This window comes from Entelurus aequoreus, linkage group LG24 (genome assembly GCF_033978785.1).
Source record: "Entelurus aequoreus isolate RoL-2023_Sb linkage group LG24, RoL_Eaeq_v1.1, whole genome shotgun sequence".
Classification (NCBI taxonomy): Eukaryota; Metazoa; Chordata; class Actinopteri; order Syngnathiformes; family Syngnathidae; genus Entelurus; species Entelurus aequoreus.
In genome coordinates this window covers 3,797,642-3,820,809 of record NC_084754.1, presented here as the reverse complement: position 1 = coordinate 3,820,809, position 23,168 = coordinate 3,797,642, and the positions used below count along the sequence as shown (strand labels likewise).

Here is a 23,168-nt window from a genome sequence, read left to right as displayed (position 1 = left end):
CACTTTCATTGTGTTTCAGTGTATCTTGAAGGATCATGCAAGTCATTGTTTCTTGTTGATGCTGTAAACAAAATGTCACTGTGCAAACCCATGTTTGTTGTGGTACTGAACACACATTGAAAATAAACCCACTGAAATAATAATAATAACAATGATTAATTTCTAAATCTTTGTAAGCCGTTTGTGAAGTTTTGTGCTCGTGCGCTACATTCGCTCGCATCCTGTGCATCTCCTGGGGGCTAAGCCCCCCGTCCTTAAAAGCTAGTGACGCCCCTGGTTCTTATGTTGGCATTCTCGGTTTGGACCCCAGAATGTAGAGTAAGGAATGCAAAGTACAGGCAAGAAGTCAATTTAGTGCAAAACACATCATGTGCAACATGGAAGTGCACAGAAGACTGAACCGGCAAGGAGCAACAAGTGAAACTAAATAGGCTGGATCACGGATTCTCAAAGTGTGCTACCTGTGCCACGAGTGGTACGCGGGCTCTATCTAGTGGTACTTGATTCAAGTCTGTGTTTGGTTTTCCTATATTCAAACGAGGGTTGTACGGTATACCGGTACTAGTATAGGATCGCGGTACTAATGACTCAAAAACGGTACTATACTCTGTTTGAAAAGTACCGGTTCTGTCTGTGTTGGCCCTGCGATGAGGTGGCAACTTGTCCAGGGTGTACCCCGCCTTCCGCCCATGTGCAGCAGAGATAGGCTCCAACACCCCCCGCGACCCCGAAAGGGACAAGCGGTAAAAAAGGGATGGATGGGTTTCCCTATTTGTTTTTTTAACGGACATGACGGCGCGCAGTTACGTAGTGACACTGCTGGTTTTACGAGCAAAAGAGCATGTTCGACAGCGCACAATCACAGAGTACTTACAAGCAGACACAGTGTGTAGACAGAAAAGGGAGAACGGACGCATTTTGGCTTAAAAACTGACGATAAAGGTGAAGTTATAACACTGAAACGCCCTCAGGAAGAGGTGCTTTAAGACATGGCTAGCTAGCTAGCAGCGAACATCCATCCCCAGTCTGCAGTGTTTTAGCTACTTCTAAATCACTAATCCTCGTCTCCATGGTGACAAATAAAGTAAGTTTCTTACAAGTATCATCCCTGCAGGACGAGGAATAGCTAAACATGCTTCACTACACTTCGTAGGAGGATACAATAGCTCACAGACGTCACCGCAAACAAAAGCTAGCGCACCTGTAAACAAATGCGATGGGTGGATCTACACATGACATCCACTGTAATGATACCAAGTTCAATAGCATATCTAGTCGATATTTTTTAGTGTCACAAAATCATATCTATGTCTATAAACTCAGGAAATACATCCCCGGACACATGAGGACTTTGAATATGACCAATGTATGATCCAGTAACTACTTGGTATCGGATTGATACCTACCTTTGTGGTATCATCCAAAACTAATGTAAAGTATCAAACAACAGAAGAATAAGTGATTATTACATTTTAACAGAAGTGTAGATAGAACATGTTGAAACAGAAAATAAGCAGATATTAACAGTAAATGAACAAGTAGATTATTAATCCATTTTTACAGCTTGTCCTTTATAATTTTGACAAAATAATAGGTAGATAAATGACACAATATGTTACTGCATATGTCAGCAGACTAATTAGGAGCATTTGTTTGTTTACTTACTACTAAAAGACAAGTTGTCTTGTATGTTCACTATTTTATTTAAGGACATATTTGTTCTTAGATTGCAATAATAAACATATGTTTAATGTACCCTAAGATATTTTTTTACAATAAAGCCAATATTGCAATTTTTTTGTGGTTTCCTTTATTTAGAAAAGTATCCAAATGTATTGAAATACATTTTGGTACTAGTACCAACATATTGGCATCGGGACAACCCTAATTCAAACACAGTGTTACTGTTCAAATTGTGTGTAAAATGACTGTGGCCAAAAATATTAAATATACTTAAATAAATTGTTGGCCTTGTTTTTTAAAGACTAGTTAGGTCTACTATCTTACTGTATTTCACTGTTGGTTATTATGGTGGTATTTGGAGAACCAAGTTTTTTTCTGAGGTGGTACTGGGTAATGTTTGAGAACCACTGGGCTAGATTAACCAACAGAAAACAGAGCACCAGGACAGGAAGGGATACAAAACACAGTAAAATAATAAACCAGGTCGAATATGTCATGTGGGATCGTGGACCCTTATCAAATTTGAATTTAAGTGCATTCCTACTCAGTGGCCTAGTGGTTAGAGTGTCCGCCCTGAGATCGGTAGGTTGTGAGTTCAAACCCCGGCCGAGTCATACCAAAGACTATAAAAATGGGACCCTGCTTGGCACTCAGCACCAAGGGTTGGAATTGGGGGTTAAATCACCAAAAATGATTCCCGGGCGCGGCCACTGCTGCTGCCCGCTACTCCCCTCACCTCCCAGGGGGTGAACAAGGGTGATGGGTCAAATGCAGAGGACAAATTTCACCACACCTAGTGTGTATGAGACAATCATTGGTACTTTAACTTTAAAGGCCTACTGAAAGCCACTACTAGCGACCACGCAGTCTGATAGTTTATATATCAATGATGAAATCTTAACATTGCAACACATGCCAATACGGCCGGGTTAACTTATAAAGTGACATTTTGAATTTCCCGCTAAACTTCCGGCTGAAAACGTTTCGATATGATGACGTTTGCGCGTGACGTCAACGGTTGAAGCGGAAGTATTCGGATCCCATTGAACCCAATACAAAAAAGCTCTGTTTTCATCTCAAAATTCCACAGTATTGTGGACATCTGTGTTGGTGAATCTTTTGCAATTTGTTTAATGAACAATGGAGACTGCAAAGAAGAAAGTTGTAGGTGGGATCGGTGTATTAGCGGCGGACTACAGCAACACAACCAGAAGGACTTTGAGAACGATAGCAGACGCGCTAGCCGCCGACCTCACCTTGACTTCCTCCGACGCATCGGTGATCGGGTGAAGTCCTTCGTCGTACCGTCGATCGCTGGAACGCAGGTGAGCACGGGTCGTGATGAGCAGATGAGAGCTGGCGTAGGTGCAGAGCTAATGTTTTTAGCATAGCTCTGTCGAGGTTTCGTAGCTAAGTTAGCTTCAATGGCGTCGCTAGCAACAGCATTGCTAAGCTTCGCCAAGCTGGAAAGCATTAACCGTGTAGTTACATGTCCAGAGTTTGGTAGTATTTTTAATCTTCTGTCTATCCTTCCAGTCAGGGACTTATTTGTTTTGTTTCTATATGCAGTTAAGCACGATGCTATCACGTTAGCTCAGTAGCTAAAGAGCTTCGCCGATGTATTGTCGTGGAGATAAAAGTAACTTTAAATGTCCATTTCGCGTGCTCGACTCTCATTTTCAAGAGGATATAGTATCCGAGGTGGTTTAAAATACAAATCCGGGATCCACAATAGAAAAAGGAGAGAGTGTGGAATCCAATAAGCCCGTTTACCTAAGTTACGGTCAGAGCGAAAAAAGATACGTTCTGCACTGCACGCTAGTCCTTCACTTTGACGTTCCTCATCCACAAATCTTTCATCCTCGCTCATATTAATGGGGTAATCGTCGCTTTCTCGGTCCAAATCTCTCTCGCTGCTGGTGTAAACAATAGGAAAATGTGAGCAGCCCTTCCTCCGGTGTCGTCACGCTACTTCCGGTAGGGGCAAGGCTTTTTTTTATCAGAGACCAAAAGTTGCGAACTTTATCGTCGTTTTTCTCTACTAAATCCTTTCAGCAAAAATATGGCAATATCGCGAAATGATCAAGTATGACACATAGAATGGATCTGCTATCCCCGTTTAAATAAAAAAAAATCATTTCAGTAGGCCTTTAATAAGAAGAGTTCCCATTTAAATAGTCTTTTATATCAGTAAATTATTCATATTTGTGATCTTATTGGACAATTTTAAAGGGAAAAAAAACAAATACAAAGATATGTTCGCCATTCTAAGGGACCTTGGTAACATTTAGTATATTAACATTCTCATCAACTATAAATCTGAACATCTTTTGTTGTTGACAGTTAAACTTTATCATTCACTCCATTGCTAGCATATAAATAATTTGGGGTTTGGCAGTACCTAAAATAAACACACATTAAAGGAGCCTCAGCAGTATTTTTCAAATGCAAAATGTGTTAATATTTAATGCTATTTACGCATCAAACTTACACAAACCTTGCATGTTGTGGTCATCTTACTTCATTTCATGGGTGCCCACTTCCTTTTAAAGTCAAGTGATGAAATCATTAAACCCAACCATGAAGACATGAGGTTCTGCTAAGGTTAGATTAATGTTAGGTTCATGTAAGCGTGCAATGTGGCTTAGAAGGGCCAGAGAACGTTCTCCATTTGATCTGTGGGAGGGTTTTTTTTTTTCTTCCACTCCCTTTTCCTCTGGGAGCCCATGCTCCACATTCTGACTCCTACTGAGACCCATCGACACTCCCGCGACTCTCACTCTCTTTCTCTTTCTCTCGCACACACAGCACACCCACAGGACACGGACCCACGTTGCACAGCACAAAAAGCAGCACACACATTTAGTTCTAGAACACGGCGTTCGTTTAGAAGTCACGGTGATTAAAAAAGCTAAAAAATGTAAAAGGTTTTTTGGATTGGAATGATTTATCTTTTAAGGTGCAGACCAACCAACAGCACAGTCAGGCTGGAGCACAATACATGAACCTGATGTTCTGTTTGAGGTTGTGTGCATGCCTGATTGGATGTACACACATTTATGTGTCATTGATCTGCGCCACAGTGTGTGCACGAGTGTGTTTGTCCAATTTGTTCTCAAATTAATGGCGCCTCTTTATAGGCCTTCTGCTAGAGTGCCACTGAATTACTTGGTGCTTCACGGTGGCACCTGGGACCCATTGGGTGTTATAGCTGTAGCTCCATGCTAACTCGGGACTCATTCGCCACAAGAGTATACAGGGTTTGCTGTAACGTCATTTCCGTGCCACAATAAGCCCACTCGGGCAGACGAAATAGCGAAAACTGACGCAAAACGGGATGAAGTACAGTAATAGCAGGCCTCAATTTTTTTTACTTTTTAGGTCAAGGCAAGTGTTGCCTTAAAGGAGGGTTAATATTTTAGGGCACCAAGGCAAACATTATTTTCGTGTATATATATATATATATATATATATATATATATATATATATATATATATATATACACTGTGTGTATATATATATATATATATATATATATATATACTGTATATATATATATATATATATATATATATATATACTGTATATATATATATATATATATATATATATATATATATATATATATATATATATATATATATATATATATATATATATATATATATATATATATATATATATATATATATATATATATATATATTTTAGATAAATGCTTTAAAATGTAATATCGGAAAATATCGGTGTCGTTTTTTGGGTTTTTTTTTTTAAATCAACATAAAAAACACAAGATACACTTACAATTAGTGCACCAACCCAAAAAACCTCCCTCCCCCATTTACACTCATTCACACAAAAGGGTTGTTTCTTTCTGTTATTAATATTCTGGTTCCTACATTATATATCAATATATATCAATACAGCCTGCAAGGGATACAGTCCGTAAGCACACATGATTGTGCGTGCTGCTGGTCCACTAATAGTACTAACCTTTAACAGTTAATTTTACTAATTTTCATTAATTACTAGTTTCTATGTAACTGTTTTTATATTGTTTTACTTTCTTTTTTATTCAAGAAAATGTTTTTAATTTTTTTATTTATTTATTTTTTTTATTTATTTTTTTTAAAAGGACCTTATCTTCACCATACCTGGCTGTCCAAATTAGGCATAATAATGTGTTAATTCCAGGACTGTATATATCGGTATCGGTTGATATCGGTATCGGTAATTAAGAGTTGGACAATATCGGAATATCGGATATCGGCAAAAAAGTCATTATCGGACATCCCTAATATATATATATATATATATATATATATATATATATATATATATATATATATATATATATATATATATATATATATATATATATATATATATGTATGTGTGGGAAAAATCACAAGACTATTTCATCTTTCCCACACATACATATTACGCTCTACCACGGTATCAAGCACTATTTTTTTTTTTTTTTTGATAATCCAATCAAGACATATATATATATATATATATATATATATATATATATATATATATATATATATATATATATATATATATATATATATATATATATATGAATGTTGAAAGATGGCGCCTGATGGCCATAAGACGTAACTGCACTTTTTGTCCATATAGATAAAAACAGTGTTCATGTATGAGATCTAGGGTTGCCAATTATGGCCAGAGTAAAGATTAAGATTATTGTTATCAATATTGAAATCATGATTACTGATTGTTAGGTAAAGCAGTGTTACCATCATGTCATTCGTAATGTCTTATTAAAAGGCTACACATACGGTGACATCACAAGGACAAAGATAAGACCTTCTGGAGGAAAGTTCTGTGGTCAGATGAAACAAAAATTTAGCTGTTTGGCCACAATACCCAGCAATCAAAAGGTGAGGCCTTTAATCCCAGGAACACAATTCCTACCATCAAGCATGGTGGTGGTAGTATTATGCTCTGGGCCTGTTTTGCTGCCAATGGAACTGGTGCTTTACAGAGAGTAAATGGGACAATGAAAAAGGAGGATTACCTCCAAATTCTTCAGGACAAGCTAAAATCATCAGCCCAGAGGTTGGGACTTGGGCGCAGTTGGGTGTTCCAACAGGACAATGACCCCCAAACACACGTCAAAAGTGGTAAAGGAATGGCTAAATCAGGCTACAATGAAGGTTTTAGAATGGCCTTCAACAAAGTCCTGATTTAAACGTGTGGACAATGCTGAAGAAACATATCCATGTCAGAAAACCAACAAATTTAGCTGAACTGCACCAATTTTGTCAAGAGGAGTGGTCAAAAATTCAACCAGAAGCTTGCCAGAAGCTGGTGGATGGCTATCAAAAGCGCCTTATTGCAGTGAAACTTGCCAAGGGACATGTAAGCAAATATTAACATTGCTGTATGTATACTTTTGACCCAGCAGATTTGCTCACATTTTCAGTAGACCCATAATAAATTCATAAAAGAACCAAACTTCATGAATGTTTTTTTGTGACCAACAAGTATGTGCTCCAATCACTCTATCACAAAAAAATAAGGGTTGTAGAAATGATTGAAAACTCAAGACGGCCATGACATTATGTGTGTATGTAAAGTGTATGTAAACTTTTGATCGCGACTGCATATATATATATATATATATATATATATATATATATATATATATATATATATATATATATATATATATATATATATATATATATAAAGTATATATATATATATACACACTACCGTTCAAAAGTTTGGGGTCACCCAAACAATTTTGTGGAATAGCCTTCATTTCTAAGAACAAGAATAGACTGTCGAGTTTCAGATGAAAGTTCTCTTTTTCTGGCCATTTTGAGCGTTTAATTGACCCCACAAATGTGATGCTCCAGAAACTCAATCTGATCAAAGGAAGGTCAGTTTTGTAGCTTCTGTAACGAGCTAAACTGTTTTCAGATGTGTGAACATGATTGCACAAGGGTTTTCTAATCATCAATTAGCCTTCTGAGCCAATGAGCAAACACATTGTACCATTAGAACACTGGAGTGATAGTTGCTGGAAATGGGCCTCTATATACCTATGTAGATATTGCACCAAAAAGCAGACATTTGCAGCTAGAATAGTCATTTACCACATTAGCAATGTATAGAGTGTATTTCTTTAAAGTTAAGACTAGTTTAAAGTTATCTTCATTGAAAAATAAGGACATTTTAATGTGACCCCAAATTTTTGAACGGTAGTGTATATATACATATATATATATATACACATATACATATATATATATATACATGTATACATACATATATACATATATATACACATATATACATATATATACACATATATACACATATATATATATACATATATACATACATATATACATATATATACACATATATACATATATATACACATATATACATATATATACATATATATACACACACATATATATATATATATATATATATATATATATATATATATATATATATATATATATATACATATAAATACACACATATATATATATATATATACATATATATACTGCATATACACATACAAACATACATACATACATATGCATACACATGCATGTATATATACACATACATAAATATACACACACACACACATACCTATTTATATATATATACACATACATACATACATACATACATACATACATACACATGCATATATATATACACATACATAATTATACACACACACACATACATATTTATATATTGTTGTGTATGGGTTGCATGTTTTGTGTTAGTCGTTTACCCAAGATGCAGAAAAACGTCAGGTAGCAGTGTAGCAGTGTGCAGGTAAGATGCTGATGTATTCTCCATAAGCAAAGACAAACAATGCAGAAGGGTAAACGTGGCAAAGCTATGGCAAAGTTTAACAATGAACTAGCACGAGGGTAGCAGCAAGTAGTTAGCAACATAGACTTACAAGAAGGAATCAAGAAACAAAACTGTAGGGTGTAACGAGCAAGACTGCCAGGCTGAGTAAACGGTGCAGCAGGTATAAATAGCTCTCTGATTAAGCAGGTGAGCGTCCTGACTACTAACCAGAAGCAAGTGCAAAGAATTAGTGTCCATGGCAACAATGGGAGCATAAGAACAGAAATGAACAGAAAAACACTAAACGAAGGAAATATGACCACATTAAACACAACAAACATGACACGGGCAACGGGCCATGACATATATATTATATTATATTAATATATTGGATATATAACATTACACATTTAAAGTGTTGTAATCAATCAGAAATATCAATCCGCTAAAACGGGCTGAACATGGGTAAGTGTGGTGTGCTTTGTATTTTTCCCATGCTGCATTGCAGGGGATTTAAATGTGTGTAATTTGTAATTATGTGTTGTGCTTGGACCTCTTTTATCCCCAAAGTTCAGTGAGCATGCTGTGTTATGTGTGACCATGTGTGTTGACTTTTTGTGTTGGTTTATTTGTGCCATGTTTGGATTTAAAAATGCTGTGTGGTATCAACCTCAAAGTGCAATCCATGGTCTTCAACCTGTATTACTCATGTTGTCCGCAAAATGGCGGCAAACTTGCAGCAATTATGCTGTCGGATAAGAAGTTGGAGGCACCACACGGGTTAGACGCCCAAATGAACACGCTGGGGGGCTGCTCTTGGCCCGCCTGCCGTAGTTTAGACACCCCTGACTTAAGAGATGCAATCCTCTGCGCACAAGTTTCATAGATCAGACCCTAAATCTGATTGAACTCAGGAAAACAGACTCATTTGTTACGTGCAATTTTTTTGGACCGTACAATAACTGAGGTAGTATACAAAAACTGGGGAAAATTTTGGGTAAAAAAAACGAATCACACAAAACGTTTGGTGTACAAAAACCGAGGTTTGCCTATATAAGATTCGTTCAACTTGTTATGACGCACATAAGAACAAGGATTGATTGATTGAGACTTTTATTAGTAGATTGCACAGTACAGTACTTATTCCGTACAATTGACCACTAAATGGTAACACCCGAATAAGTTTTTCAACTTGTTTAAAGGCCTACTGAAAGCCACTACTAGCGACCACGCAGTCTGATAGTTTATACATCAATGATGAAATCTTAACATTGCAACACATGCCAATACGGCCGGGTTAACTTATAAAGTGCAATTTTAAATTTCCCGGGAAACTTCCGGTTAAAAACGTCTATGTATGATGACGTTTGCGCGTGACGTCAATGGTTGAAGCGGAGGTATTCGGCCACATTGTATCCCAATACAAACAGCTCTGTTTTCATCGCAAAATTCCACAGTATTCTGGACATCTGTGTTGGTGAATCTTTTGCAATTTGTTTAATGAACAATGGAGACTGCAAAGAAGAAAGCTGTAAGTGGGATCGGTGTATTAGCGGCTGGCTGCAGCAACACAACCAGGAGGACTTTGAGTTGGATAGCAGACACGCTAGCCGACGCTAGCCGCCGACCGCATCGATGATCGGGTGAAGTCCTTCGTTGCGCCGTCGATTGCTGGAACGCAGGTGAGCACGGGTGTTGATGAGCAGATGAGGGCTGGCGTAGGTGGATAGCTAATGTTTTTAGCATAGCTCTGTCGAGGTCCCGTAGCTAAGTTAGCTTCAATGGCGTCGTTAGCAGCAGCATTGCTAGGCTTCGCCAGGCGGTACAGCATTAACCGTGTGGTTACAGGTCCAGAGTTTGGTAGTATTGTTGATCTTCTGTCTATCCTTCCAGTCGGGGGCTTATTTGTTTTGTTTCTATCTGCATTTAAGCACGATGCTATCACGTTAGCGCCGTAGCTAAAGTGCGTCAACGATGTATTGTCGTGGAGATAAAAGTCACTGTGAATGTCCATTTCGCATTCTCGACTCTCATTTTCAAGAGGATATAGTATCCGAGGTGGTTTAAAATACAAATCCGTGATCCACAATAGAAAAAGGAGAGAGTGTGGAATCCAATGAGCCAGCTTGTACTTGAGTTACGGTCAAAGCGAAAAAAGATACATCCTGCACTGCACTCTAGTCCTTCACTCTCATGTTCCTCATCCACGAATCTTTCATCCTCGCTCAAATTAATGCGGTAATCGTCGCTTTCTCGGTCCGAATCGCTCTCGCTGCTGGTGTAAACAATGGGGAAATGTGAGGAGCCCTTCAACCTGCGACGTCACGCTACTTCCGGTACAGGCAAGGCTTTTTTTATCAGCGACCAAAAGTTGCGAACTTTATCGTCGATGTTCTCTACTAAATCCTTTCAGCAAAAATATGGCAATATCGCGAAATGATCAAGTACGACACGTAGAATGGATCTGCTATTCCCGTTTAAATAAGAACATTTCATTTCAGTAGGCCTTTAAGTCGGCGTCCATGTTAATCAATTCATGGTAAAACAGGAGACAATGTGCAGGCGTTACATTGTAATCGGAAAAGTTATTGATGTCACTACAGAGGAAGAAAACCTTTTTTAATTTGGGTATTGTGTTTATCCCTAGAAGCTGCAGCGTGCATATATCCCATATGTCCCACCACATTGCCTTCCCAGGAGCAAGAACGAGAGAACTTAAAAGCATTCTTTCATCCTTGTCTATTAATTTAGGCTTCTCCACAAAAACAACCAGAAAATACTAATAACACCCATGTACAGTTCCATATACAATAACCAGCAACACACAGATCAACCTACATACAAAACCACCACATGCAAGTGCACATCCTGCTGAGCTGTGGGATTACATGTAATCTCAACCACTCGTTCTCCGGGGAGCAGAATGTTTCATCGTTTTATTTCTTCCCTTTCTCCCGTTCATCCTCGTGGCCTCCCTGCGCTCTCTCGCTCAGCAACATGTCGCCCTCCCCAGACTCCTGTGCTGAAAATCACAGGCCACATCCCAGGCTCTGACAGAGGCACTGCATAGAGTACATGTGTCGTGCTATCATTCTTGCCGAAGACTTTGAAAAAGACTCAGAGTTTACAGAAACATTGCTTTGTATCAATCCTCAGGGAATACGGAATATAAACACGCATGGAAGAAACAAATCTCTTTTTGATTTTCTTTCACAATAGTTCTTCGCTGTTAATGTGATCATGTTTACTCTGCCCCCCAATGGTAAAAACGGGCTGCTTTCACAGTATTTTATTGGTAGTATTAGAGATAAGTGCTAAATTTGGTACAATTATAGTTGCAGAAAGAATTATGTTGCCAGGAAGATTCAAGTAAAATCAAACGGTGCCATATTTTTTATCATTTGTTGCACGTCTGGTTACGGACTTGGCACAGACTCAAGCACTTGAATAGAATAGAATGGACTTTATTGTCATTATATTTGCATATAATTAAGGACTCCAATTTAAGGTGTGGTAGTTGAAACAAATATGGAATAAAAATAAATCACATACCGTAAGTAATAAAGATAAAAAATAAGAATTGAAATAAACAGACTACTGTATTTTTCGGACTATAAGTCGCACCGGCCGAAAATGCTTAATAAAGAAGGAAAAAAACATATATAGGTCGCACTGGAGTATAAGTCGCATTTTTGGGGAAATGTATTTGATAAAAGCCAACACCAAGAATAGACATTTGAAAGGCAATTTAAAATGTCTAAAGAATAGTGAACAACAGGCTGAATAAGTGTACGTTATATGAGGCATAAATAACCAACTGAGAACGTGCCTGGCATGTTAACGTAACATATTATGGTAAGAGTCATTCAAATAACTATAACATATAGAACATGCTATACGTTTACCAAACAATCTGTCACTCCTAAATCCCATGAAATCTTATACGTCTATTCTCTTACGTGAATGAGCTAAATAATATTATTTGATATTTTACGGTAATGTGTTAATAATTTCACACATAAGTCGCTCCTGAGTATAAGTCGCACCCCCGGCCAAACTATGAAAAAAACTGCGATTTATAGTCCGAAAAATACAGTACTTTTCAATAAAAACAATAAGCAATCCTGTACAATATACAAAAAACTGTACAATATACGGAACAAACAAGAGTACTGGAGTAATAAAGTAATGACAATCCGTGTCGGACATATTGCACTCGAAGGGTAATATTGCACAGTAGGGTATTGGGGTAGGATATTGTATAGAGATATTGTATATACTTGGTGTCCAAACAGTCGTATTTTAAACTACTTTTAGGTAATGACCAATTTTCCATGCCGAAAAAGCAAGCATACCTGATAGAAAGTGCTCAAAATCAAGGCTCCACGTTTTAAAAGGTGCCAGCTCGATGCTAATTTACATTGGATATGCCACACACAAACTACCGATTAGTGTTAGTGGTTTTGCATGGCGATTTCAACTCCTCTAAATTTGTGAATGAAAACTACAACGTAGATCAGGCCTGGGCAATTATTTTGACTCGGGGGCGCCAAATTCTTTGGAAAAAAATGTAGCTGGGACCCTAAACTACTTTTAGGAACACTAATACAAAACCTCACAATAATGTCTGATTGAATGCTAAAAACGTTATGACACACCGCCTTAAAAAACGGAATGCAATTTTACATTTTTTTACTGAATGAGACACCCAGAATGTACATGAAAATAAAGAATGTGAGATTGACAATATTAACTATGAACGATAAAACACTGAATATTGACAACATGAATGTCACACCCCCTCTCGATTGAGATATTTTACAATCAAGCGAAATGCAATAAAACAGGGCGAAATATGAACGCGAAGGGTAAAAAAACCCACCAACAATCTGAAACATCTGATATACTGTATGACTAAGCTTTTGAACTTTGTTGTAAAAATATCCTTCCGCGTCTGTCCCTGACACCCGCATTTCAGACTGGCCGCTCTGGAAACACTCTGTGGAAACGCTCCCCACCCACACTGCTTGGTGCCTCGTCTGAGCTGCTGTGACTTAGATTACCATTGTAACTAATTAGATGACCATAGTAACTAATTATATTACCGTAGTAACTAGTATATCATGCAAAAGCACAGATTCCAACGATTGAAATACTTTGTGTAGTTCAAGACCTTACGGTTATTTAAAAACATCACTGCACATCATAATTACGGTTATTTAAAAACATCACTGCACATCATAATGGCAGCTACACTTTCCATCTTAAAGATCTAAAAAAAATTATTTGGGAATGTCCGGCAGACCAGATTGAAAAGCTTAATGGCCCGCATGCGGCCCCGGGCCTTAATTTGCCCAGGTCTGACGTAGCTGCTTGTTAAAATCAAACAGCTGGTGTGTAATAAGTAGAATACTTTACAGTACAAACATTTTGTAGGACTCAACATAAGACAAGACTGGTTCATCCAACTTAATGGCAAAGACTACTTCTTAACTACACACCTCAGAGAAACCGAAATCAATACATACAGACCCTGAAGTGACTCTCATACCCAGAACTGGACAGCATAGTTATCATCATCAGCTAAGTGTTTAATGTTAAAAAATACATATTTTATTATTAAACAAAAAAAGATTTTTACAGCTTGAAGACACACAAAAATGCCAAAAATTTAAGACCTGGTATCAATTGCCAGCTACCAGGAATTGGTACTATGTTGGTTGAAATGTGAAAAGTACACCACCCAAAGTAGTTTATCCTGGAATCTTTTGTATTGGCCGACTCATGTCAACATAAGCGGGTGTCAACATCACCAAAAAATAAATAAATAAATAAATAAAAAGTGTATTTTGTTTGATGCTGTGGTAGAATCCAGGAGAATACTGCAATGCTTTTACTTTGAAGCTTACCATGCACTTAACAGGAAGTCAATGTGTGCATGTTCCAATGACGCCTCAATAGACAGTAATTATGTTACTCATGTGAAGCCGCTGAGTTCTATCTACCGTCTGATTAACACAGTACAACAGTTGCGGAAATAAGCGAAAGAAGAAAGGGAGAAACAATTGCTCATACTCCAAAACTTTTAAGCAAGTTCCTTTCCTGTTCCCTTCCAGCCGTCTGCCCCTTCTTTCAAGGGATCTGAGTGGCTTCATTTCACCCTGCTTAGTGATGATGACACCAACAAAAGTACAACACACGACATAAACCAACACATTTTTGATGACCACTTCATGTCGCAAAAATGTATGTCAACAAAAGCGGTCGACGTCAGCTTAAGCAGGTTCATTTTAGTATGAAAAACAAGGCAGACTAATATTTGATAGACATAGAGGCGTTGTCGACAGAATAATGCATTAATAATAACATACATACACACTAGGGTTGTCCCGATACCAATATACTGTGTATGTATTTAAATGTTTGATACCTTTCGATACTTTTCTGAATAAGGGGGACCACAAAAAATGGCACTATTGCCTTCATTTTAACAAAAAATCTTACGGTACAATAAACATACAGTATGTTTTGATGAACAATTTTGTTCTCAAATAAAATAGTGAACAAACTAGACAACTTGTATTTTAGTAGTAAGTAAACAAACAAAGGCTCCTAATTTGTCCACCTGACGTATGCAGTAACATGTTGTGTCATTTATCATTCTATTACTTTGTCAAAATTATGAGGGACAAGCTGTAAAAATTAATTATTAATTTACTTGTTCATTTACTGTTAATATCTGCTTATTTTCTGCTTCAACATGTTCTATCTACACTTCTGTTAAAATGTAATAATCACTTATTCTTCTGTTGTTTGATACTTTATATTAGTTTTGGATGATACCACAAATTTAGGTATCCATCCGATACCAAGTAGTTACAGGATCATACGTTGGTCATATTCAAAGTCCTCATGTGTCCAGGGACGTACTTCCTGAGTTTATAAACATAATATGAATTTTTTTTTTTAATAAAAAAGATTTTGTGACTATAAAAAATATAGACTAGATACGCTATTGTACTTGGTATCATTACAGTGGATGTCAGGTGTAGATCCACTCATGGCATTTGTTTACATTCAGGTGCGCTAGCTTTTGTTAGCGGTGACGTCGGTGAGCTATTGTATCCTCCTACGGTGTGTAGTGAAGCATGTTTAGCTATCCCTCGTCCTGCAGGGATGATACTTGTAAGAAACGTACTTTATTTGTCGCCATGGAGACCAGGATTAGTGATTTAGAAGTAGCTAAAACACTGCAGACTGCAGATGGATGTTCGCTGCTAGCTAGCTAGCCATGTCTTAAAGTACCTCTTCCTGAGGGCGTTTCAGTGTTATAACTAGGGATGATACTCGAAACCGGTTTTCCCGGTTGTTTGATAAGGAAAGAACCGAGTCCTCGGACTCGAATACCTTTTTGAGAACCGGAACCCGTTATCGAGACCACTATAGTAAAGGAAAAGAGTTGATTCTTTATTCGAATCCCGTCCCGACCAGAAATGCTCCGTGGGACATCACAAGAAATGACGTCACGTAGCTCAGTCATTAGGCGCAGATAGCGAAAGCAGGAAAACAATGGACGGGAAAAAGCGCTCCAAGGTGTAATAAAGTTCAAAACAAAAGCTATAATCCATCGAATAACTTTATTGAGAGATTTTAGCAGGGTAAAACACATGACCAACACTTTTACGACCAAGCGGAAACATAGCAACCAGGCTAGCAACGCACCTCCTTTACGGCAGCTGTCGCAACGTTCTTAAAACAACCGCAGCACATACATATATATACAACATATCTCCCTTTTTTAACTTTTGTTTTTCTTTCCTTGTAAACAAAACAAAATCACACTGTAGATGTGTTGTTTGTCTAATTATAAATAATGCAGACGAGGCGTGTTGGCTGAGTTCTTGACGTTTACTTTCCCAGCGTGGCAACATGCAACACTTTTCGGGGCTACCGCGCATGCTCGTAACTCCCGTTGCATGCTGGGTAGTGTAGTTGTTATATTCTCAAGCTCATAACATTTTCCCCCCTATAAAGAAATAATGTTAACTCAATAAAGTGTATTTCTTTTTTTAGCTTTAACTTTTCATTTTTTAGCATTGTAACCATATTTGCAAACAACTTTTCTCTTCATAGAATTTTCTTTCAATAAAGAAATAAAGTGCAAAAATGTCAAAGCATCATAACAAACAGTTATGTCAAATAGCAGCAGAAGTGCACTTTTTGGAGAGCTGTATTATTTTCAGTTTTGTGCCCAAGGGACTGATTTTATTTAACACTATATTATTATTTATACACCTATAGTGATCACAGAGACAGCTTGTTTTTGTGTTACTGTATATATTTGTTTCTCTGAAAAATCCCACTTAATATACTTTGGGAAACAACAGTCAATATTTATATATTTTATTTTTTTAGGTGGGTAACAGTCAATATTTATTTATTAGATTTTATTTTTTTATTATATAATAAAAGTGAGCTTTTGTTAAACCAAATATTGTGTGTTTTTTTCCATATACAACAACCTATCTGGACTCGATAAGAGAATCGATAAGGAATCGGTTCGATAAGAGGATTCGATAATAGGCTCGAACTCGATAATTCCTTATCAAACATCATCTCTAGTTATAACTTCACCTTTATCTTTAGTTTTTAAGCCAACATGCATCCATTCTCCCTTTTCGGTCTACACACCTTGTCTGCTTGTAAGTACTCTGTGATTGTGCGCTGCCGAACATGCTCCTCTGCTCGTAAAACCAGCAGAACCGGGAACCGGTACTTTTCAAACAGAGTATAGTACCGTTTTTGATTCATTAGTTACGTGACATTATACCAGTACGGGTATACCGTCCAACCCTAATACACACATTTAAACATTGAAAATGATATGTTGCTTGCCCCTGTAAAAAACTGTCTTCCTGACTGGATGTGCAACATGTGCTTCTATCTGCTGAAGCAGCAGGTGAATACAAGGTTTCTGAGGGGTCTTACGTCACAATACACACTCTGTAAAAACACCATCTTTACCAGTTCAAACAAAGCCCCCCCCCCCTCCCTTCACATTTCTTCATCCCTATATCAAAGTAAACACGCTCTCAGACGCTCGGAGGCAGCAGACCGTTTTGCAGCCTGTAAAAAAGTGTGTGCGTGTGTGCGCGCGTGAGTGTGATGGCTTGTTAAGTGAGCAATTGGATTAATCTGTAGGAACCAGATGCCCCCGCCGCGTTCTTTTTAGGTTCTCCATTACCGTATTTTTCGGAGTATAAGTCGCACCGGCCGAAAATGCATAGTAAAGAAGGAAAAAAACATATATAAGTCGCACTGGAGTATAAGTCGCATTTTGGGGGAAATGTATTTGATAAAAGCCAACACCAAGAATAGACATTTGAAAGGCAATTTAAAATAAAGAATAGTGAACAACAGGCTGAATAAGTGTACGTTATATGAGGCATAAATAACCAACTGAGAACGTGCCTGGTATGTTAACGTAACATATTATGGTAAGAGTCATTCAAATAACTATGTCATATAGAACATGCTATACGTTTACCAAACAATCTGTCACTCCTAATCGCTAAATCCCATGAAATCTTATACGTCTAGTCTCTTACGTGAATGAGCTACATAATATTATTTGATATTTTACGCTAATGTGTTAATCATTTCACACATAAGTCGCTCCTGAGTATAAGTCGCACCCCCGGCCAAAGTATGAAAAAAACTGCGACTTATAGTCCAAAAAATAGGGTAATTACATCAGTACTAATAACAGCTTGTGTGTATATATGTACCGTATTTTCCGCACCATAAGCCGCACCTAAAAACCACAATTTTTCTCAAAAGCTGACAGTGCGGCTTATAACCCGGTGCGCCTTATATATGGATTAATATTAATATTTATTTTCATAAAGTTTAGGTCTCGCAACTACGGTAAACAGCCGCCATCTTTTTTCCCCGTAAAAGAGGAAGCGCTTCTTCTTCTACGGTAAGCAACCGCCCCCGTAGAAGAGGAAGCGCTTCTTCTTCTACTGTAAGCAACCGCCAAGGTGAGCACCCGCCCCCGTAGAAGAAGAAGCGCGCGGATATTTCATTTCATTTGTGTGTTTCTGTAAAGACCACAAAATGTCTCCTACTAAGAGACACGCGTACAAGGTTCCACTGACTTTTGATATTCATGTGGATACAACGGGAACACGTACGGTGAATATTCGCACCACAGGGAATGAGAAGTCGTCCTTCACCGTGGTTCTAGCTTGCCATGCTAACGGCCAGAAACTTCCACCCACGGCGATATTCAAAAGGAAGACCTTGCCAAAAGAGAACTTTCCAGCCGGCGTCATCATAAAAGCTAACTCGAAGGGATGGATGGCTGAAGAAAAGATGAGCGAAGAGACCGGGTGACTTTTTTTACGCAGCTCCGTCCCTGTTGATCTATGACTGTATGCACATCACGGATGGTGTCAAAAAACAAGTGAAGCACACCGAAGAAAAATAATCCGAGGGATTTGTGGATGAGTAATAACTTCAGAAAGTGAGCTTTAAATGTTTATTTTGTGTGTTGTGTGACACTAACGTGTGAGCAACGTTGAGTTATTGATGTTGCTATTGCTCTGCACTATTTTGAGTGTTACTATTTTTGTGATTGCACATTTGCACATTACATTTTGGGAGTGAACAGAGTTGTTAGAACGCTGGTTTGTGATATATTATTCAAGTTTGACTGACCTATCTGACTGTTTTTTTGACATTCCCTTTAGCGTAGCGTAGGTGCGGCTAATAGCACGGGGCGGCTAACAGGTAAACAAAAGTTTTGAAATATGCCATTCATTGAAGGTGCGGCTTACAACACGGGGCGGCTTATGGTGCGGAAAATACGGTATGTATGTATGCATGTGTGTGTGTTGTGGGTTCTTTTTTGATCCATAAAATGTTTCACTGACCTTTGAGATAGAAAGATGTTTAAAAAAAAAGAAGAAAAAGGGCAGGGGCATGTTGTATTGTTATTGTACACAGCTAACACTTATACACACAAATACGCCGTTGTGGGGATTTGAGGACCGACAAAACAAACAAATCTAACCTGCTGGACAGTGGTTGGTTCTGTGCTCGGTGAGCTCGGCCAAACAGTCAAAGTCCTGCTGACAGTTGTCGCAGGTGAAGATGGAGTCATCATCGAGCTCGTCGTCCTCACGGTCGCCATGCTCCAATTGGTCTCCGTCCTCGGCAGCAGCTCCATGACCGACTTTAGGCTCGGCCGCTTTGCCCGATGCCGGGACTTCTGAGGACGAAACACAGCATCATCAGGGCTGATTATTCATTAACAATGCATTTCTTTTTTTAGATGGCAGAACAAGCTTGCTATGATCATAACTGTATTGTATTGTGTTGTTTGTACAGTCAGGGTGCACGGGTAATCATTTGACCAATGATTAAGACACACACCATAAAATGTTAACACAAAAAAAGCTTTGATAGGAAACAGGAAGTTATCAGTATCGGCTTCAAAAAAAAAAACATCGCGCATCATCAGTCAATACATTTTTGTAAAAACTGAATTCCCTTTCTAAATGCAGTCACCTTGTTTAATGTGTGACACGTTGATGCATTATTTTCTGTCATTCCACCTGTCTTTTTAAATTACTTCCTGTTGCGGAGTATACATAAACTGTACTTTCAGGGCTCCACCATATAATGTTCTACACTTTGTGCAAGCTGATTGAATTGCAATACTGTATTTGCGCAGCATTCAACACGCGACGTGACATACCAAGTGTCAACGCCCGTGTGTGTGTGTGCGTGGTAGTCATGTGTGAGCGGACCGGTGGAGGTTTGCGTCGGCCCAATGCACTCTGCTCTATTGTGTCTCCATTTTCACACCTTATTATCACATTATAAACGCTGAGATTCCATTAGGACCGACACTGACGACACTGGGAGGGGAGACAAGAATCTATCCATTTTTTTTCTATTTAAAAAAAGAAAGAAGGTAATTAATTGAAAGGCGACTTGAGCTGGATTGAATTAATGCTGGTTTGTATTGGAATAGCAGGCCAAACATGGATTATTATTTATGTGTTCTAGAAGGAACTTCACCAAACTAATCCTACAAAGTTGGAAGCATACAATTAGGGATGTCCGATAATGGCTTTTTGCCGATATCCGATATGCCGATATTGTCCAACTCTTTAATTACCGATACCGATATCAACCGATATATGCAGTCGTGGAATTAACACATTATTATGCCTAATTTGGACAACCAGGTATGGTGAAGATAAGGTACTTTTTAAAAAACATAATAAAATAAGATAACTAAATAAATAAAAAATTCTTGAATAAAAAAGAAAGTAAAACAATATAAAAACAGTTACATAGAAACTAGTAATTAATGAAAATGAGTAAAATCAACTGTTAAAGGTTAGTACTATTAGTGGAGCAGCAGCACGCACAATCATGTGTGCTTACGGACTGTATCCCTTGCAGACTGTATTGATATATATTGATATATAATGTAAGAACCAGAATATTGATAACAGAAAGAAATGGGGGGGAGGGAGGTTTTTTGGGTTGGTGCACTAATTGTAAGTGTATCTTGTGTTTTTTATGTTGATTTAATAAAAAATAAAAATAAAAATTAAAAAAAAAAAACGATACAGATAATAAAAAAACCGATACCGATAATTTCCGATATTACATTTTAACGCATTTATCGGCCGATAACATCCCTACATACAATACACCGTATTTTCTGGACTATCAGAAGCTCTTTTTTTCCTACGCTTTGTACCCTGCGGCTTATAAAATGGTGCGGCTAATTTATGAAATTGTCTTCGCTGACGGCCATTAAGTTTTGTATTAAACAATAGTTAAAACGAAAAGGTGTGTTATTGTTTGTGCTATGGTGCCATATTACGGATAAGTTCGCTCACTGCAGGCGGTGTGGGTTGAATGTTTAAAATGTTTCCTTAGGTTTAGTGCCATGAACCGGAAGTACAAGTGATGTTCCGTCTTCTAGTCGGTTTCTTCATTCAGCACTCCAAGCAATGTTTGTAAGTTTTACAATATAACTACAACTATTCAAACTTACTAAACTCTCACATGTTTGATAGTAGTGTTTTCATGCATATTTGTAAGTGCTATCGTAATGTAATCAAGTTAGCATCGTTAGCATTGACTAAGATGTCAACACATTTACTGATGTCTGTTAGTAATATTAACTTACAATGGCCTTTTTTTTTGTATTGTTTGAGTTTAACGGGGCAGCGTAGCTCGTTTGGTAGAGCGGCCGTGTCAGCAACCTGAGGGTTCTAGGTTCGATCCCCGCTTCTGCCATCCTAGTCACAGCTGTCGTGTCCTTGGGCAAGACACTTCACCCGCTTGCTCACAGTGCCACCCACACTGGTTTAAAAATGTAACTTAGATAATGGGTTTCACTATGTAAAGCACTTTGAGTCACTAGAGAAAAGTGCTATATAAACATATTCGCTTCACAACTTAATCAGTAAATTCACCAAAACGTCACCGTGGAGTTATTGAGTCTGTTTAGCTAATTGGAAAGCTAGCTTCCGCAGCTAGTCGGTCCATGATGATGACTTCTGTTTTTTTGTTTATCCGTTTTACTGCCGCGTTAAGTCGCATTTTTTGGGGAAATGTATTTGATAAAAGCCAACACCAAGAATAGACATTTGAAAGGCAATTTAAAATAAATAAAGAATAGTGAACAACAGGCTGAATAAGTGTACGTTATATGAGGCATAAATAACCAAATGGTATGTTAACGTAACATATTATGGTAAGAGTCATTCAAATAACTATAACATATAGAACATGCTATACGTTTACCAAACAATCTGTCACTCCTAATCGCTAAATCCCATGAAATCTTATACGTCTAGTCTCTTACGTGAATGAGCTAAATATTATTATTTGATATTTTACGGTAATATGTTAATAATTTCACACATAAGTCGCTCCTGAGTATAAGTCGCACTATGAAAAAAAACTGCGACTTATAGTCCGAAAAATACGGTAAATGAAAATTGACAAAATCTTTCTGTGTAAATAACTCATTTCCTAACGTATATATTTGCGGCTTATAATCTGTTGCAGCTAATATACAAAAAAACGTGTTTTATTCTAAAATTTAGTAAGTGGTGCGCTCTATAGTCCTGAAAATAGAGTAACCTAAAGGCCTACTGAAACCCACTACTACCGACCACGCAGTCTGATAGTTTATATATCAATGATGAAATCTTAACATTATAACACATGCCAATACGGCCGGGTTAACTTATAAAGTGACATTTTAAATTTGCCGCTAAACTTCCGGTTCGAAACGCCTCTGAGGATGACGTATGCGTGTGACGTAACCCGGCGAACACGGGTATGCCTTCCACATTGAAGCCGATACGAAAACGCTCTGTTTTCATTTCATAATTCCACAGTATTCTGGACATCTGTGTTCGTGAATCTGTTTCAATCATGTTCATTGCATTATGGAGAAGGAAGCTAAGCAAGCAAAGAAGAAAGTTGTCGGTGCGAAATGGACGTATTTTTCGAACGTAGTCAGCCACAACAGTACACAGCCGGCGCTTCTTTGTTTACATTCCCGAAAGATGCA

At 37.8% G+C, this 23,168-nt stretch overlaps 1 protein-coding gene across 2 annotated transcripts in view; it reads right to left on the bottom strand.

Moving 5' to 3' along the window:
* The window catches only part of znf423 (zinc finger protein 423), a 406,985-nt gene that overhangs the window by 299,404 nt on the left and 84,413 nt on the right, over positions 1-23,168 (bottom strand). For both annotated transcript variants that reach the window (XM_062036135.1, XM_062036134.1), the window contains exon 3: positions 19,629-19,826. In XM_062036135.1, the coding sequence (XP_061892119.1) occupies positions 19,629-19,826 (198 nt within the window). The remainder of the gene's footprint in view (positions 1-19,628; positions 19,827-23,168) is intronic.